General features: G+C 42.0%; 1 protein-coding gene across 2 annotated transcripts; it reads left to right on the top strand.

The window, feature by feature from the left end:
- The first annotated feature begins 4,007 nt into the window (after window positions 1-4,007).
- impa2 (inositol monophosphatase 2) lies at window positions 4,008-17,676 on the top strand. 2 transcript variants are annotated; one of them, XM_088642057.1, is made up of 9 exons: window positions 4,008-4,135; window positions 4,403-4,486; window positions 6,244-6,377; window positions 8,827-8,931; window positions 9,300-9,345; window positions 10,480-10,588; window positions 13,352-13,460; window positions 14,592-14,743; window positions 16,559-17,676. In XM_088642057.1, exons 2-9 carry the CDS (start codon window positions 4,409-4,411, stop codon window positions 16,696-16,698), a joined length of 873 nt encoding a protein of 290 aa, XP_088498183.1. In that variant the 5' UTR covers window positions 4,008-4,135; window positions 4,403-4,408; the 3' UTR covers window positions 16,699-17,676. The 2 variants fall into 2 exon arrangements, with proteins under 2 accessions (XP_088498183.1, XP_088498184.1); XM_088642058.1 differs by having other exon boundaries at window positions 4,025-4,187.
- Window positions 17,677-20,644: the final 2,968 nt, after the last annotated feature.

The following is a 20,644-nucleotide window of genomic DNA, read 5'->3' as shown; positions in this document are numbered from 1 at the left end:
TTTTAGTAGGTAATTGAAACCAAGAATCTCATCAAGCAGTTTCCTAAAAGAAGCCAGGGTCTGAGCTTCATCAACACGGCAGGGTGGCTCTCTCCATAATCCCACAATCCATTGCAGAAAATCCATTCCATTCCAGTTTTCAGTTTGAAATGCTCTTTCATTTTCCCCACTCGGGCCCTCTGGCATGGGTTTCACTATTGATTGTGCAGAAATCATGAGGTCGACTTTATCAAGGCCATTGATGATTTGAATACTCACCTAGGAAGTGTACTCTGCAGAAATGCCCTGTGGCAAATACGCTGAGCTACAGTATAATCAGCATTTATTTTACAAATGTGGAGTAACTGGATATATACGCTTAATGAATCACTTTTTAAACACTCGCATAATGTACGTCATCTGCTCTCTTAGGTTTATGTCTTTAACCTTCGCAATTTAAAAATGCTGTCTTTGTTTACAGCTATAGGTAGTTTAAGACGATTTTACAAACAACCCCCAACAGCTCTTATGGAAGTCCAGCTGTGAGGATGTATTTCGGCTGTTAGCTCACATTCTTTTGGGATTACTGTGCACTTTGAAAGCCAAAACACAAGATCACTCTAAACTGGTTCGAATCCAGCACAAACAAAATTTCCCCAAGGCAAGCCGCCAGCAGATGGTCTAGAAAACACAATAACAGTTTCAGTTTACATCGAAATTAATTCAGGGTTTAAATGACAGCCATTGTGAGGTGGAAAACTGGCCTTCTAGTTCTTATCACGCAATAATTTAAATGAACTTGTACAAGGCAGCAGTGTGGAGCCCTGATTAGGGGCCCTGGATATTGTTGTGGGCACACATCTGGGGTGACAACTGCTTGTGATGCCTCTATGACACCCCTGAGTTAGTCTTTCATATGAATTAACCTTTATAAAGCACTGGTACTGATACTAGTTAGTCTTTCATATGAATTAACCTTTATAAAACACTGGTACTGATACTGTACATCATCTCAAGATGCTTTACAATAAGACAACAAAAGATGTCGGTCTGCACAAATTGACACAAAAAAAACAAAATTGAAACATGGAGTATAAAAATGAGTTTTAAGACAAGACTTTTTTTAGTTACAGTAACGACCTGATATTAGATGAGCGATAATTTCAAAGCCTCCGATCAACCAAATAGAAAATACAGTCTCCCAGCGACTGGAGCCTTATTTTGGAGCCTTCAAACCAAATGGTGCAAATGACATGTAGGTGTTTAAAAACGTTTACAATGTACTGATGTAGCCAGGAACCAGAATGTGTAGTCACAGTAACCGGCAGATTGACAGGTCTAGTTGAGGCTCTGCTGGTTGCCTTGGTGATTCTAGTACATTCTACAGAGCTCCAATGGGAGTATGACGGTACTCCTCCAACTGTCAAAGTGTGACCTCTAGCTGGTGGACAAAGCCTGTCAGGAAACCGAGCGTGGAGAGAACACACCATGCTGGTTTGGCTTGGGGCTTTTTAACAGAGACCCAGGCCCGGAATCTGTGATCCCTCCAATACTTCGGGTATTAGATGCAATTCTAGACTAGTCGGGGCCCAGGATACATTGAGGCGTGGGCTCTTGAAAGCTGTCCACGGGAGGAGCAGCAGGTCAAGCAGAGGCAGGTGAGAGAAGGCTAGTGTTGACACGAAGAGACAGTCGAGTAGAGTCGTTGTCTGAGACAACAGGGAAGTGCCATTCAATAAGTGACCAGGTCAATCTGCTCCAGAATCTTGAAGGGCCAAGAAATAGTGGAGCAAGCTACTGGGACAGAACACACAGGCAGAGATGTTTCGGCGATAAACATACCTTTTGTGCCAGCGAGGCTACCTTTTATGTCCTTGAGTTGGCCTCAAAAGTGTAGGGTGCACCACAGTCTAAACTTCCTGTAAATCTCCAGCAACGCTGCTAACAGCACGAATGGCATTACTAGCAGGAGAAGCTACACATAAAGGAAAGCAGACGCTCCTGCAGTAGAATTAACCACAATGTTCCAGGAGAGCTCTGCCAAACGAAGCAGCTATCCCAGTCCTCCTGGACGGCTGGCACATGGCATCGCAAGTAAACCCACGGATCCTGAAGATCTCTTGTGAAAATGTCTGACATCAAAAGAAGCAGAAAGGCAGCTTGGGCAAGGAAATAAAATGAGCTGTCATGTCATGAAGATGAAAAAGACACCTTCAAAACATAAGAAAACATAACAGAGTTCCCCAGAAAGGTTTTCTGCTGTATATTTTGTTTTACTTTGTTTGCTAAGCCACCTATTTTGGTGTCGCCTGAAAACTTAGTTATTTTACCAACTATACCAGAATTTAGATCATTGATGTAAAGTAGGAAGAGAATTGCTGCTCTTTGATTTTCTTAAAATATTGTTGAGGATAGGTTTGTTAAGTTACTGTACATCATCTTTAAATTTTTCAGCTCTAAAATATTCCTCTGCTAAAACATTTTCATGACATACACATTAATCCAAGCGATTTGGTTGAAGCTGGAGCCCTCTCCTGGAGATGACATGTAATTTTTTTAGCTGTAGCTTTTATACAGTATGCACAGTATATTAAGTTATCTTGTCCATCTATTAGGATTTTTTAACAAAAGACTAAAATTCATGTTTTTAGTGTTGCTGTGGTTGTGATTTTGATTAGATTAAGCTCATTAGTTTTCATTCGTGACAAAATGTTTGCTGCTGCTAAACATTTCACATGCACAAAACTAATTATCTTCCTGAAACAAAGCCAGGAACACAGTTCTGGTCAAGTGTACACTTTGAATCACAGTGTAGAAACTACACTATCAGTACGCGTGAAGCACATTGTCAGTGGGAGTTTATAATAGAGGTCAGGAGTGAAGTCTAACCCTAGTCTCACCCACGTACATATCTGATTTCTTGCTTACTCCCTGGTGCCTTTCATTGTGTGAGACCCAAGCGTTTTCAGGACCAAAGGTTCGAATCTCCCCTTCAGCTTTCAAAGATCACCTCCTCGGGGCAGCTGACAGCTTCGTCCTGCACAGACAGGCTGTCGTTTTTCCTCGGCCAAGAGAGTAACACTCGTGTGAGCTCGCCAATTCAAATCACGCCTCGACTCCAATCATCCCGCCATCCTCATCCTATACAGGATCACGGGGGGAGCCGGAGCCTATCCCAAAAAGCACCAGGCGCAAGGCAGGATACACCCTGGAGGAGACACCAGTCCAACACAGGGCACACACTCAGACTAGGGCCAGTTTTCCCAGAAGTCAACTAACCTACCATCATGTCCTCAGACTGTGGGAAGAAACCCTTGGCAGACAGCACCCCAGCTCCAGAATCGAACCCAGTGCTGTAAAGCACTAAAGCAGACCACTGTGCCACCTTATAATCTACCTGTTTGAAATAATTTTCTCTAGATTCCCTATCTAGTACTGTGGTTCCATGTTTACATGCAATACAACTTCTCTGCTTTTTAGGTCAGGTAGAAAATGTTACTTAAAACATTCAGATCATTTTACAGATTAACTCAATGTTTAAAATTGCATTTGATTTAATTACGTTTTAACAGAAATATGTAAACATTATGTCCTGGGGCTCCATCAGCTTTTTTTTAAAGTGTGAGGTACTTCAATTTCCTGTATGCGAGTTTTATCAAACACAATACCAACCTACTTCATTGATCTTATCTATAAATTTCGAACATACAAAAAATGTGTAATTATTGGTAATTCAAAAATGATATGACACAACACTATTGATTCACCTTTTTATGGTCATTCCATTGGTATTTTTTTCACTCATTTTATTGGGATTTGTTTTTGCTTAGCAACGTCTTGAATTGAAATAAACGGGCAGTATTACTACGCTTTATTTCGTGAAGTCATTTTTTTTAAAAAAAGGATTACTGGATTTAAATGCAAAAAAAAGTGTGTTGATGCAGGATTAAAATGTAAATATTGATTTGGACATTACATGGTTTAATAAATACCCATTACATAAATTTGTAGCTGCGCAGCTCCGATTTCTGTCATGTGACAAACTAAGAAGGTCAAGCCTGCTGCGTACCTTCATTTCAGAGTGATTATGTTATGTTTCCCCAGACCCGTTTCTAAATCTCGGCATTCATTAATGTGAAGCTGACGTTGATCGGCGGTACTTTCTGTTTTTACTCCAAAACAGGCCGTAGGTGCCGAGATGCAGATCGGTGTGTAGCTGGAGCACATTACTGGAAACTGAGTAGCTAAGGTTTGGGGGCGGTCTCTTCACATAACGGGGGAAGTCAGCAGCGATCAACCTAGACCAGGAAAAAAACCAAAAAACCGCGGGTTGTGCTGTGATGTTTTGATCGCCTCGAAGGGGGAAATACTGTTTGAATCGGAACGTATTTAAAGTCTGGAAATATCTCCATATTATTGGCAGGGAATCATGACTTCAGCGGAGAACAACAGGCACTGGGAGGAATGCATGGAGTTTGCTGTTCAAACAGCGCGCAGAGCTGGTCAGGTACAGTCCTTTTCAGAGCTTGGTTATCTCTAGGATGCATCGAGGAACACTAAATACACATTTACCTACATTTGAGTTGTGTGTATTCCAGCGGTACTATCCCAGAGTATGTATTTAATATTATTGTAGGGTACCTTCCCCGGGATCAAAAATGCGTTGGCGTGCTTTTTGATCATTTAGAATGATGCAATGATCAGTTCAGTTTTCGAAACTTTAGCCCAAAACACCAGTCATGCGTGGCAACAATTGTTTTGTGTGGTCCATTTTGTGTACACCACTAGATATTTGTTACAAGTCATACTTAGATACTGTGTCAAAGAACGTAATTCGAAAAAAATGTGGTGTCCTGTACCATAAGGTAGCTAGCCGGTTTTGCATCTTAATAATTATATTGTGTTACAGAAACGCGAAGAGTAAAATTGATCCTGTAATAAACCGGGGGAGCTTTGTTCATACATACAGGCAATTGCAGGAGATCGTGGAAGTGAAGATGACGAGGGGTTAAAATGAATGGCTTCCGTTGTGTGTGTGTGTTTTTATTTCGCTATACGGCCAGAGATGAAACCCATTTGGTAAATTATTCCAGACTGAATAATTGAATCGACTGGAGTGGGGAGCACGGGTTGTGTATTAGGAGTGTGACTGGGACTGCTGATTGCCCGTGTGGTTCCGTTTCCCAGATGACAAAGCTGTGAGCTGGCTGAGCTGGGCTCGGAAATTGTGCAAGGATGCAGCACAGTGACTTTTGCTGGAGTGGGACCGCAGGGTTCCATTTCATATTGCATTTTAAACTACTGTATATTCATTTTAGACCGTGTCCCCTCTTCCCATAGCAAGTCATATGGGCATAATTAATGACCAGTGGACGGCTCAATTCGTTATTCATTCTGATAGATGCCTGTGTCCATCATATGAAACAATGAGGTCATTTCCTGACGTCTTTTCATTGTGACTTTGTGATCGGAAATGTGTGTTTTAACCGTGAATTCTGTTAAGTTATGCCGTGCATAACGCAATATGGCTCTGTTGTAGATTTCAGGTATGATATTTTCTTTCTAGATTGCTTTCCAAATCGCTGATGAAAACTTGATCTAGTAAATCGCTGTGCTCTCGCTTTACCAACTTGTAGCCTGATCTGCTCAGATACCACAAGCTAAGTAAGGAGATATCAGGATGGAGAACCTCAGGAAAATTAGGTGGGTTTTTTTTTTTGGTGGTTTTGGTGGATGAGTAGATGGAGCTCTTCCTTCTGGACCAGAATGTGCTTGTGGCACTGTCCTTTTGATGGAAATTTAAACGAATCTCCTGATTACGTGGTTATTAATATGAGTAAGTAACTGGGTGTTAAGTTTGGTGTCCCAGCTAAATTCCACTTTGGGCTTTTTCAATCCGGCCTACATAAAGTTCCTCATTAATCCAGCATTTTTTTGACGGTATTACTCACTTCTCCACCGATGCTGGGTAATGGGTCTCTATAGTGCTTGATGGCTGCTGTCCGGTGTCAGCCGTGCAGTCCTGGTTTAATTAAGCCTCTTTCTACGTGTATGAAACTAGTTATAAACTGAAGATTTTTTTTATTAATTAAAACTGAACGTTTTGTTTCCTCGGAGATTAAGACGTTTTTTAGGAAGACTTGACTTAGGAAAAAGTAGAGTTTTCAGTCATTCTTAAATGGGGTTTACTGTGTTTGATTTTCCGGGAGCGCTCCTACTGGAAGTGAGGCTTTAGTGACGTTCTGGTGCCTGTTCTGGTTCCAGGTGATCCGGGAGGCGGTGAAGCTTGACAAGTGCGTGACGACGAAGAGCTCGGCTGTGGACCTGGTGACCGAGACGGACCAGCAGGTGGAGGAGCTCATTATCTCCACTCTCAGGGACAGGTACCCTTCCCACAGGTAGGTGTTGCACCGCGCACGGCCGCGCACGCTCACACGCGCAGGGGAGCAGAGGAGTGTGGCAGTCCTGCGGCCACAACATGCCACGACAGCTCGTCCTTGTGCTTCTTGCACGGCCGCGCACGCTCACACGCGCAGGGGAGCAGAGGAGTGTGGCAGTCCTGCGGCCACAACATGCCACGACAGCTCGTCCTTGTGCTTCTTGCATCAGTACCACAGCTGGAATTGAAGTGACACACACTGTAAAACCTCCACACCTCCCCCACAAAGTAGACTGAATGTCCAGGTAAGCTCTGCGTCACATTATGTGATTCAGAACGAGGCAGCAAATCCTCTGGTGAAGTGAGGCGGCCTTACTTCACTGTAAACGAGCAGGCTTGTGAATACAGCTCCTTTAGAGATATTGCTCTCCACTTCGAGACAGTTTTGCCGACAGATACTACTTGTTGACTGTGCTTGCAGGTCACGTTGGAACACTTCTGTGGTGAGATGTGTGCTGCATAACCTGTACTTATTGGCTCGAACATCGCAGCGCAGTAGTCATTACCGTGACTAGTGAACAGGAAGGGCCGATTAGCGCCGTACTTTAACGAAGTTCACAAATTTGTGCTTAATTTGACATTTGTCATTTTTTCTATAACGTCAACGGATTTGTTTATTTTGTTACAGAGATTTAATAACAGGTCTGAGAAATTGGGCCTGCATCTCCCCTTTAATACAGTGCTGCACCGATACAGCGGTGCCACTTTCAGCCCTGAGGAAGGGTTCCAGAGGGCCGGCGCTAACCAAGGCACTTACTGCCTGGGATCCATGGGGATGAGCTCCCAGGAGTCCGTTATGGCTAATATCACTACTGTTATTCTACCACAGGATAGAATTAATATAAAAAAAATGGTTTTATACACATAGTTACATGTAAATCAAGCCGATACCCAGTTAGAGCTCCAGCTCTGCCACTGACTTAATGGGCGTTTTCCAGAGCAAGTTACAGTCTCACTGTTCATCCCTTCAGATGAGACACAGAAACAGAAACTCAGTCGTGGGCGTGCAGTGGCAGTCGTTGATTCGGACCTCTCACTCATGGGGTCACGGGATCAAAAAGAGGTGAATAGGTGACTCGTGTTAACGTCATGATTATAAATCTGCGAGTGCATGAAGATCTCAGGCTTCCGGCTTGGCCCCTGCAGACAAGAAAACTGTTCCTAATTTAGATTCAAACTAAGTTATAGACCAACATTCGCACATATCCCAGGTGTGCAGGACTATAATTAGTCCATCCCGACTTCCCTGGGGCGCAGTGTAATTCAGGTTAACGCACCTATTGGCTAAACCGTGTCATGTGACAAGGTATTAGCGCGGGTCTGGGAAACTATTTGGGAATAGCTGCACCCTTATGATGGACATTGATATTCACGCTGAATAAGTGGATATATGTGTGACTGAAAACAAGACACAGTATGTGGCCACCTGCAGAACAGAGCAAGATGGATAATATTGAGATAATCAGAAGTGGGTGCAAGTACAGTACAACCAGCAATCAAACTTTATTCTAATTTAGAGCCTTTTAGACCGATCTTTCCCAAGGCATTCTACATTTATTGGAAACAAAGAAAAATGTACAAAAGCAGAAAAGAAATAATATAAAAAATGTGTACATTATGAAATTAAAAGCAAGAATTGGGTTAAGGCCTTTGGAAACAAGTAGGTTTTGAGGCGAGATTTAAAACCTTCAGCAGAGGGTGTGGTTTTAATGCGGTCAGGAAGAGTTTTCCGAAGTAAAAAGCTGCTGCAGAACAGCATCGGTGCCCAGACGTTTGATGGGAAGCCTGGAGCCAGGGAGTAATCCCAGACACTAACACGAGTGGGGTTCACCATTGTGCCCCTAAAAAATAGCAGCAAGAGAAGTTACCCATCGGGCAAAGGAGAACTTCTAAACTGGCAGATTTAGGGGCCCAGCGTGGGGAGTGTTGTTTTGTGTAAGTCCTGCCTTTCCCAAAGGTAGACTGAAGCTCACAATATCAAACTGTTTTAGGGTATCTGACATTTATAATGAAAGCAAGCTCTCATTTTATATTTATATACTCACCCTAATGGTGCTTTTAAGATTTTTAATATTGTTAGATGTTTATTTTTTGTAAACGGTGTAGAAAAACTTAATTTTGTGCAACTGTGATAGATCCATCATGAAAGATTTATACACCCTGAACTCCTTTTTTGGGCCAACCTCTGATTGTTTGAAAATTGGGCACCTGTGGTGAACATGATTACCTAATGATGACCTGAATGAAATTGCAAAGCCAGGCTTCTTGGTTTTCTCTGCTAGAGTTTGTTGGGTCTCTGAAACGGGATTTTGTGACGTGAATAATCACCCGTGTTTCCTGGAAGCAGCCTGCGGTATCGTTCTGGTCTCGGTAACGACAGGCCAGCTTTGTCATGCTTCCTCTTCCAGGTTCATTGGTGAGGAGTCTTCTGCAGCTGGAGAGAGATGCTTCCTGACAGACAGCCCTACCTGGATCATCGACCCCATTGATGGGACCTGCAATTTTGTGCACAGGTACGTTAATCGAGAGCATCACACATGTGTCTCTTTAGTGGTGTTTCTGTGTCGCACACAATGCACTATTTAGGCGCGACTGTTCTTTATATTTTGCCCTCCTGTACGTTTCCCAGGTCAGGTCTGCAGCACAGATGTGCGATGTGCGTGTCTTTGAGCAACATGTAGGGTTTCTTCAGCGACACTTGTTGCCGAGTGCTAAAGTGTGTAAGGTATCCTCAGTAAAGGAAAGAAAAACCCTGAAAACATTTTAAACTTTGCCAGCAGTCGGTTAAGGGAAAAATACAATTGTGTAATTGTGTAAACAGTGAGTGCGTTTCCATCTACTAAAATTGATTAATGACTCTAATTCTGTGTTCTTTTTTCAGTTTCCCAATGGTGGCAGTAAGCATTGGTTTTGCTGTGAAAAAAGAGGTATAAAATGAATTCTGTAAGTTGCTGATTTGATGGTCACCTGGAGTTAAAGCTGTGCTTTCAAGTACTGCAGAATTCCTTGATTTTCTTGGTCAGAGCTGCTCAAGTGCACATTTTGGTTATTCAGATTGGCTGTTTGCATCACGTTTCAATACAAATGACTGGAGATGTACGTACTGTAGCAAGCCCAGTATATTCCATTGCATTGGTTCTAAGAAGATATTTGTGGGTTTGTATGCAAAGAATATGAGTATCGTGGAAATGATCCGAAAGTCTTTGTCTTAGTAAACTTGGAATAGTCAAGCCATTGGCACCTGCAGCTATAGACCACTTCAATCTGTGGATTTGAGAGGCAACTTCTGAAGGAGATGTAAACAGGGATGTTGAAAAAAGTATGATCCCACAGAAATATTTGTATATTTCTGTATCAGCTCAGTTTTGATTAGTGTTCCCTTCAGAATTATCTTAATAATACCTTTAATTTGTTTACCAGTTATTGCAATGGCCTTTTTATTTCAGAGGTAGTCTGTGTATTTGGCAATATGCATTGCCATCTTACTGGCTGGAATAACATATAGAAAATAATCATGCTATCAGGATAAATGGAAAACACTTTATGTTTAATTTTTTAGATCTTTTTTTTTAAATACTGAGGGTATTTCAATACTGGAGTATACAAATAAAATATCCTCATTTTTCAAAAACAACCAGCAAAGCAAAACCTTTAGTGGAATTGTCCAGCTTGTTAAGGAGATAGCTGAGCTTCAAATGATGGGTAGAAAACCTGAACCTTTTTAACACGGGTTCCAAGACCAGAGGTTTTATGTCGGAATACAGTTAATGCTTTAATTTTCAGCTGTGATACATGAATTACAATCTGTTTTTGTGTGTTGGAATGTGGATTTGGTGTTTGGTATTTGGTGTCTTTTCCCCACCAGTCATCTGTTCTGAATTCTTTCTGCATTTGCTGTTGTCTGGTACTGTATTTCAGTGTGCTCATTTCACTTTTAAGTTATCCTGTTGCCCTCTGTTCTTGACTGATTGTACATTTTTTCTTTGAAATCTTCATTCATAGCCATTATTTAGAATCTACACGTGTGGTCTCTTCATGCATTTCATTTCTTTTACTTGTAGCTTGAATTTGGTGTCATTTACCATTGCTTCGAAGAGACCTTATACACTGCTAGGAAAGGCCATGGGGCATTTTGCAATGGCCTAAGGCTTCAGGTATCAAAGGAGAAAGGTTAGTTTAGATTTTGTTTGGAATTTTTAAAAATCAAAAGAATGAATACTAGAATAACCTGTTTTAAATGCTGTTTTAAGCTTAGAATATTTTTTTCTTCTTACTGAACTTCACTCACTGTGGCTTTTAATTGTGGTGTTTAAACAAGGTGTTGAATAATAAAATTACACGTACAGGACATTTAAAAAAAAAAACTCACAAAAAAGCATTAAGCAAAATCAGCCGGATTTCCCAGGAGAATGAGAAAATGTGCTGAATAAAATTTGTACAACTTGAGTCCTTTTTTTAAATCACAAGAGCAGTTTCAACCTCCTCCTTAAGAATTTTAGCCCTCAACTTTTAAATATGCTTCTTATTGGAGTGACAGAAAAGCATTCAAAGAAAACAGAATCAGGAGTATGTTGGATTTCCGACGTGATTGTGGAGAGACTCGGGACAGCTCGGGGATTCCAGGCAGTGAGGTACTTTGGACAGCAGCCTGCATCACGTTGTAGCCGAGTAATGGCAGAGCCCAGGAGCTGAGCCACATGAAATGGGTCACATCAAGGAATCAGGGATCCACTTCAGGAAAACCAGCCGGCTGCTGTGAGTCGTGTTGGTGAACCTCTGGGCCAGAGGTTCGAATCCAAAGCCCCACTGTAGTAACGGGAGACACTGCTGTAGGAGGAGCCATCCTCTGGATGAGACTTTGAAACTAAGGTCCTCCTGAGTACTTGGTCATTACACATCCCACGCTCTGCTGGTAACAGGGATCTTGTCCTGGCCAGATTCCAGCTAAGCCTTGTTCAGTCTGGCCTTAAACTTGCCCTTAATTCAAACAGTGAAGTAATTTTTCACTTCTCCTCATCTGGCTGTGTAGCGAGGTTACTAGTGCCTAATGGTGGAAGCTCGTGACACAGTTGAGTGCTGTACTTCAATGGTGGACGAAGCTGACCCACTTTGTGATCTTTAGAATAAAAAAAAGCACTATGAAAGGAATGATTTATTATTAATTTAATTTAAAAAAGCCTACTGTATTTATTGACATAGAGAGGCTGAAGCTGAAAGGTCTATCTTGTCTTGTAAAGTTAATGGCCTTTAGTCTCCTTGTTCAAAAGCCTTGTTAAAATGTCAGGAATATGAGCTGTTTGATCATTTCTGCCCTGATTTTGCAGTGGCGGGAGTACTCTGTCCTTCTTCAGAAAACGCAGCACTCATGTTGTATGAGGTTTTGATTTCTGTGGAAGACACCATGTATAAATATTAATCATTAAAGTACCTCTAGATTATTTTTTTAACTGATTTACTCTCAGATGTTCTCTGCCCCATTAAAGGACTTCAAACGAGCCCCTACAGTAATACAGACGCCCTCGATTCAGTTTTGTCTTGTATACATGTCACGTTCCACCAGACACTTTTCGAACATGCACGAACAAAATACACGAGTGTTTTGTGTGGCGTTGAAGTCCGAAGCTGCCTTTGACAGGGCATTCTCTTCCTTTTCACATTATGTGCATGTGTGGCACCTAACAGCACAGCGTCATTGCTGAGCCAGCACAGGCACTGGAGACAGTGTGAATGGCTCACTGTTGCTGTGTCATTTATGTGTTGCCGCACTAACACAACAACAGCTGTCTCCGCCGTCAGCAGTCCAGCGTTATTGTAGCACAACAGTGGAAGTGCTTACAGATCACTTAGTTGTAAATCTGACTCAGCTCTCACTGGCCTTCATGCAGTATGTATTCTGCTGAGGCATTTTAACAGTAACGGTATTACGTGAAAAATCAGAGTATTAAATTTGCAGTTTAATTAGAGGTTTGCGATAGTCTCTTTAGTGTTAGGAGCACTCAACTAATCTGCGCGTTGTATTTTGTTAATACTGGGAATAAAGTGGTTCATGACTAGCAAACAGCAATTTTGTGATTTCTACTTAATTTGGCTTAACTACTTAAAGAGAATCCCATAAAAAGATATACTTGTAAAGATTCTTATTTCGTGTTTGTGATCATTTTGTAGTGTTCAGTTTCTAGATAGGTCTTTTATTATAATCCAGTCGTAGAGTATATCTGGCTTAATGAAACCTCACTTTGTAATTACTGTATTTGAATACTTCTGATGGAGATCAGAACCTGTGTGATCAAACTCAAACATAATGGTAACATGTTTGTGACCAAATTACCTAGCATAACCATTTTTACACTATCCTTATTCTTTTTTAAATAGATTTCATGGTTCCCTTTCAGTGAATACTGTTGCGAATGTTATATTATTTTGTCGTCTAGCAATGCAAAGAGCTGAATGCTGAATAGTTTGCTTTAAATTGCCAATGTGTATTCTACCCAAATTCAGAAATTGGCAAGAAACAATGGGGTTTATTTGTTTTAAACCAGGGTATATTGTTAAAAAATAAATTCCAATTCTATTCCTTGTAAACAACTGCAATCCTGTCAAGAACTTATCTCTCTCGGGGTTCTTGTGCAGGATTTTAAAGTGACATGCAAAGCTTCTGAAATGGTGAATCAGTAGGCAGAGGGCCACGTTTGTCTTATTTTTTTAATACCCGTTTTACAAGGAGTGAAGTTCATGTATCAGGCCACAATACTATACAGTAAGTTCATGTTACCTGTATCATAAGCTAGCACCCTACCTGAAGAGGGAGAACTAGATCTGAGCAGACAAAGTACTAAGAGTCTAGTGTGACTAAACAGTTTACAGTTTAAGTTTAACTGTTGCGCTGTTAGATGTTGAATGGTAATAAAATAAAAATATTTTAATTCCTTCTAGATGTATCCAAGGCCCTGATTTTAACTGAGATTGGTGCAAAAAGAGATCCCGAGACACTGAAGATTTTTTTAGGAAACATGGAGAAACTTCTTAAAGCACATGCCCACGGGTAAGAGATTCTTACTAGATATCAAAGTTTCTTATTAGGCTGTTATTTGGAGAAATGCTACCAATTTGTAAATATGCCAGGGTTTTCTGCGGTTGTTTACAGGCAAACTGGGCCAGCTGGCCAAAAAGCAGTGCCACCGGGCCAAACAAATGCATGAATGCTGACAAAATGTACACAAGAACCCATCTTGAAATACTGTTGTGTAGTAACCCACTACGACATCACCTACCAGCCAGCTGCCATGGCGGTATGTGATCTCACAGCCCCCAAGTCTCATCCCTGGGTCTGAAAAGCCCATTGATTTTCTTGAGTCTTGGTTGATTAAAAGAATCCTTTTACACACTCTTAATTCCGTTAATTAGCCAATGTGCTTTTTGGACGTGGATAAAAGAAACTGTCGATACAGATAGTATATAGTCGCAGTTTTCGACAGAAAAACTCTCGCATTGGGGTTTTGGACCTTCGAGAGTGTTCTGTTAATAGTTGACATAGATTTTCCTCGCAGCTGAATCATTGGGTCGGGGACAAAGTGAAAAAAGACTGATTGCCTCAGTGAGCACCAAAACAGTGCCTCAACAGCAAAAACACAAAACAAAACGCAATGGTCACTTGATGCAGACCGAAAACGGCAAATAGCCACATGTGTTAGGCATGAAGCTTTTCCCTGGGCAACATCATGGGGAGCCGTCATCTCAGATGAAGCCTGTGTATAATCACACTCGTTGTTGTGGTCGAATAACATCTTGTCCAGGATAATACTGTTGGGTTACAAAGTTAAGATCGATCGTCTGCAAGCTGGTACTGTGATCTAGCTGCTAGATAGCTGGGGAGGGTGGAGAGGTTACCGCCTGGAATGAGCTTTTACCTGTGGGGAAACCCCTCCGTACCTCATGGTTATCCATAGTTATTCAGCACAACTTCAAAACGTACATCTGCCGTGCGCTTCCATTCAGCATTTAAGAGCATGTTTTATTTCTGGTGGCATAATATGTGTGCGAGAGAAGTACCTTTCTGATTGCTCCGTATTAAAGGCAGTAGTCCAGGAGGAAGTGTTCGTGAAGTGTCGAGTGTCGTCCTCCGTTGGTCAGTGGGCATCACCCAGGGCTCTGGTTTCTCTGCTTTCTCCTGCAGTATTCGTGTGATTGGCAGTGCCACCCTGGCTCTGTGCCAGGTGGCGACAGGCGCAGCGGACGCCTACTACCAGTTCGGGCTTCACTGCTGGGACATCGCGGCGGCGGCTGTCATCATCAGGGAGGCCGGTGGCGTTGTGATGGACACCTCAGGTGGGCAATGTGTGCAGTCCAGGGTCGCTGCTGGATACGGGCCATCACCCGGCCAGTGATGCCCGCCGTGACGACAACAAACGGGGCAGGCCCTGCCCTCCAGCAGACACTGGATGTCCAGGAGGCTTTATTTTGTGCCTTTTGGGGACACGACAACAGAAAAAAAACAATAAAAAATCTAGCACTAGCACTGTGCACACCCTTTAAATACCATGCAAAAACCCTAATGACCCCCTTCCGAGAATATGTAGAAACACCCTTCGCCTCTAATCGGTCAGCAGATCATCACCTGCTGAGAGACTGTGGACAAAGATTGAAGGCCCTGTGGCAGTCTCTAGTGGCAGGTAGCTGGAATTACAGCCCCTTCTTTAATCAGACTGGCACTGTAATGCGCCTGGGAAACTGTTACGAATGTGGTTTTAATTATTGTTCAGTAAAATGATTTGCACTCAGTGGGACACAAAGATTTGAGTGACTATGAAGATGCGACAGCGCCATTATTCTAAAGCTCAGGGTTGTCCTGCTCTTGGCTTTGACACAAATTATGACCCAGCACAGTTCTGCTTTCAGTAGTTTATCAAACGGGAACAGTACACTGTTCTTAGGCTGCATCAGAGTGAGCTAATATACTTCTGCAGTCCCTGGGCAGGATACAACCAACAAGACACACATCTAAAAAACATATGAAGACATATTGTTTGTGAAATAGAGAATAGGTATTACATAAACATATCAAAGGTTGCAAGAGTTATATTAGAAGACTATCACTTGTCAAGATAAATGGCAGAAATGACTAACTACATGTCATTTAAGTTAAAACCTAAGTATAGTGAGGCTAACAGTGGAAAAGCTGCCATTATCTGTGATGAACAAGTGGTACCAGTTGGTGGATGTGACGTCAGGGCTTGCATTGTGCCGCTGGACAAAGCGCTGCTGTTGCTGGAGCTCAGTGGCTGGAACCAGCAGCTGAGCTCAGAGCAAACATCTCTGACCAGGAGCGAACCTGAAAGATTCATTTTCTAAATCCATAACGTTTCCGTCCCCCTTTAACCATGTGATATCGACAGCTGTTGAACGCGTCACCCTTAGCGCTGGGTCTGGTATGTGAACATTTCTGAATGTAGAAAGCTCAGGTAGATATATTGTTACAAATAGGGGGGCTATGATGGAGAGAATTACCAGGAAGAGGCAGAGCGGATTAATCAATAAGTAGATAAAATAACCTTAAGATAATAGATCACTTTATTGGCCATATACAAGAGGAATTTGTCTTTTCGCATACCCCAGCTTGCTCTCCGTGAGACACACAAGAGAGGGAGAGAAGGTTTGGGGTCAGAGCGCAGGGTCAGCCGTTTATATGGCACCCCTGGAGCAGCTGGGGTGAAGGGCCTTGCTCAGGGGCCCGAGGGGGTAGGATTCCTCTGCCGGCTGCGGGATACGAACCGGCAACCTTCCATCCACAGGCACAGACCCTGAGCCACAGAGCCACCACTCCGCCCCTGAATTGTAAAGTTGAAGTCAAGAATATACCCAAGCGGTTGGTATAATTGGAGGCACTTGAGTTCTTTGTTCTTTGGCACAGCTTTGGTGAAAAGAGTAATAAATCAGACACACTGGGTTCAACAGATAATTGTTGGTAATGGCAGTGAGGCTCTGAACAACACACAACATAAGATTATAACATACATGTCGTGTCCAGGGTGCACCCTGCCTGAGATAAGCTCCGGCTGCCCCATGACCCTGCCTGGGAAGAAGCAGTTGGAAGACTGGCTGGGTGGCGTGGGAATGCCTTCTGAACTATTCTCTTTTTCCCAGGGGGGCCACTGGACCTCATGTCCCGCAGAGTGATTGCTGCAGGAACACCAGAGATGGCCGATTACATCGTCCAGCAGCTTCATTCAATAAGCTACGAGCGAGATGATCACGATACAGACTGCATTTCCACCAGCTGCTGACTCCAGGCCTGAGCGCTGATGGAGAGGTCAGGTCTCCTTCATCAGCATCAGCATTGCTGTCTTAATTATTTTCACTCATTTATTAAAAATGGTCTGTAGATCCTAATAGAGCCCTACAAGACATAGGTAGAATATTGCTGTGCAGATCTTATGTAGTTGTACTACTTCCCTGGAGATGAGAGGCTAGAAATGTGGTATCATTTTATAAGAGGACAGAAGACTGCATCGCTGTCTGTGCAATGATGACAGCCCTTGATCTTTGCACTCCTGTCCAATAACTTTACTTTCTGCTCATCCTTTACCGTACAGGTTATTTCACAAACTCTGCTTCTTTAATGTTTATTCACAAAGTAGCAGTGTTTTTTTTATTAATTATGCAGATAAATGTTTCACGAAGAACAAAAATGAATCGTGTCCCGGTAGTGTTGCATTTGGAACAACAGTTTTTTTAAATGTTCTCTGGAGGTCTCACTGTAACCACGTTTTCTATTTTATATTGTACTGTAGAAAGATGAGTAAAGGTTTGGTATTTATAACAGATGGGATGTTTGTCCTTCAAAATGTGCATTTTCGTGCTGATCTGTTTACTGTGGATTTGATGTTATTATATAGCCGGTGCGAAACACCAGAATTGTTTTAGTGTGAATTAAAACGCGCAGGATGAAAAAGAAAAAAAGATCAATGCGAACCTTATTACTTCAGTTAGATCTTTTCTTTGTAACTTTGGTTATTTCAAGTCTGCTTGCAGGCTGAGGGTAGCATACCTTTCTAAATATTTTAGAACAGACCTTTTTAACTGGTTTATGATAGCAGTGAAGCACTGAGAATCTGGTGATATGTGTGTGTTACACTGGTCATGTAGCAGTTAAACCTTTCTAATCCTACTTCGATATCACAATCTTGCCATACTGCTTTACATGTTCCTGTGTATCTCAGAAAGCACAAAGTTGTGCCTTAATAAACACTTCTTTAACTCTCTTCAGATTTGCTGTTTTGTAAAAGTTTTTTTTTTTGCTATATCGATATGCAGCCTGGGAAGTACAAGAAACAAGAAAACTGTGACTTCATATCGAGATAAAAATAAATTTGGAGGAATAGGGATTAAAACAAAAATACTTTAATTTGTTCAACAGTATGAACGAACATTTTAAATAACCGTATTGGTGTTGTTGAATAAAACTCCAGAAAGAAGCTGTGAAGGGTTGCTCTCCCTTTACAAAAGCACCACCAATGACACGAGTTTACTGTTGTCAACAATGCTCAAATAGTACCACCACTGATCTTCTGATGGAACTGTGGAAAATGAATATAACACAAATAGAAAATACAACAGCAATAGATTTTCTCTCTGAAAAAGCTATACTGTATATTTTACTTAAATATTCAATATAATTGAATTGAAATTCGGTTAATTTCAGATAATACATTTGGGACATTTCACTGTCCCAAAACAAAAGATGCATGACAAGGATCCTACATTTGTAAACGCCTCTTGGCAGCCAGTTTTCATGAATCGCACAGCATTCAAACCTCATAATTCCCTTCATATCAATGATGGCCCAGTTCGTGTACTGTAACAGGATGATGCCCACCTCCACACTGTGTCCATTGCCCGACAGTGACCCACAAGGTTTTGCCACACTAACAGAATCCACTCCTTCAAGGATTACTCAGAGCGGGCACACTTAGAACAGCATCATCATCTCTTGAGGGACGCGTCTCGCAGTCGTCAATGGCCACACAGGATACAGATTTTGTGACTAGCATTGACACCCTCCCGTGTGAGATTATGGGGACAAGGATGCAGAATCTGAGGGCACAGATGACTGAGGACTACGCACAGCTGAAGCAATGCTTAAGCCACACGTTGTACACCTCAGGAATATACCACTCTGTGAACTTCATCACTCTGCTTCTTGCACTTTGCCTGCTTTCTATAAACAAAGCAGTCAGTTTGTTCATCCCTGTCCCAGAAATAATATACTCAAGTTGCATTCCTGAAAAGAAACTACAAATGGGAATTTGGATGCTCTTAATATTACCACTGAAGCAGCAGCATGGACTTGGTTGTGGGTTCAAATCCTTTTTGGATTTCTGTGATCCAGTAAATGTGTAATTTTTAAGGTCATTGTTTTAATGGAGAACTTTCTTGTCCTTTCATTTATCTGGTTAAGTAAAGAATTGAAATAAAAAGGGAAAAATATCTCCTGATTTTTTTTATTGTTGGTTTTTTGGGGAGAATACGAACTGGTATGAAAGCATATTTGAGTGAACGATTTGGATTGTCACCAGGAGTGCTTGTCATGTACTAGATGACAGAACTGAAGCTGGCCTTTTGGGGCATTTATCAAAGGTACTGATCAGCTGTATCACTATCCAGAATACAAAAATGAAATGTCCCACACAGGTTTTCTGTCATGCAGACCCAAGGTAGCAATCTCCGTTTGTTTGTTTTTTGTTATAGCAGACATTCTTCAACGGGAGGTCAGAGCAGACTCGCTCACTGGCCAACTTCAACCCTCGAACACAAAAGGGTTTGCATTCCATGTGCCCTCAGTTTTTTTTTTTTACATTACTTTATTAACCCTTTACAATTTCTTGTATTAGGAATTTGTCTTTTCGCAGACCCCAGCTTGCTCTCCATGAGACACACAGACAGGGTGAGAAGCTGGGGGTCAGAGCACAGGGTCAGTCATTTATACGGCGCCCCTGGAGCAGCTGGGGTTAAGGGTCTTGCTCAGGAGCCCAATGGAGTAGGATTCCTCTGTCACAGGATTTGAACCAGCAACCTTCCAGTCACAGGCGCAGATCCTGAGCCACAGAGCCACAGCTCCGCCCCAAGTTATTAAAGTTGAACTATCAGACAAGCTAAACACAAGAGAAGAGTGTTCCATGTGTCACGCACATTCAGAGAAATCACACTTGGACTTGCAAGCTCCACACAGACAGATGCACACAGCTGGAATGGAACCTGAGACCCCGGTACTGTAAGATGGGGGCGCTAACCTCCACTCCACCCTCTGCCGTTATTTCTTTAGCTGCTCAGGGGTAACTTTCTTTTCAAGGTCTTTTAATAAAAGGGTGCACAGAAGAACTGGTGTTTTTAAGCCACCGATGGTCATCAGGCTGCTTTCAAAGCAAATTTCAAAGGCCGTCAGTCTACTTTATGGTTTTGTGGTTTTAATGGACAAACAGAAAGAGCTAAAAATAACTGTCATCATATATTTCAGCTAAATATTTTCTCAACTCTACAGGCCACCTCTAGGTCAAACACTGCCTCCTACATTCACAGGTTTGTGTGGGTAGTGTCCTAGACAGGATACTGGAGAACACAATCGTGGAATAGTTCGAGGATAAAAAGTCACACTGTGGAATCGTTAGCGTGCGTAGGCTGCAGAGGAACAAGTAAAGGTTTATTCCTGCTGAAAAGAGAAGAAACACAACGTTTCAGCTGTGAACCCACTTGAAGAAGATCCATAGCCGAAAAGTAAATCTTTTCAGCTTTCTGGCAACGTGCAGAAATGTTAATAAATGACAAATATTCAGTATTGAATGTAGTACAGCAACAACAAAAATAAAACTTTTCGTGCATCTGTATGTAGCCTCGCAATATCCTACACTAGACGTGCAGAGTGATAGTTTTTAAAATAAAAAATATAAAACTAAAATATATATAATAAATAAATATATATAATGAAAAATATAAAACAGGAGGAAGGTTAGAAGCTGGAGGACGGTGTCCCATTCGATGTATTTATCACGTTTGGGTGGTAGTAGAGAGTCATGTGGGAATCTCATCCGGCATCCAAACAGCAGTTTCTTGAAAAAAGTAGGGTGTCTCCATCAGCAACTGGATTTTAAGATCGTCGACGAAAGACGCGACAAACAACGAATGATTATTTAAGCAATGTTTGGAATACTCGTACCTTCCAGTAGGTTAAAAAGG

Source organism: Lepisosteus platostomus, chromosome 8 (assembly GCF_059453375.1).
Source record: "Lepisosteus platostomus isolate fLepPlt1 chromosome 8, fLepPlt1.hap1, whole genome shotgun sequence".
Taxonomy (NCBI): Eukaryota; Metazoa; Chordata; class Actinopteri; order Semionotiformes; family Lepisosteidae; genus Lepisosteus; species Lepisosteus platostomus.
This window is presented reverse-complemented; position numbering and strand designations above follow the sequence as displayed.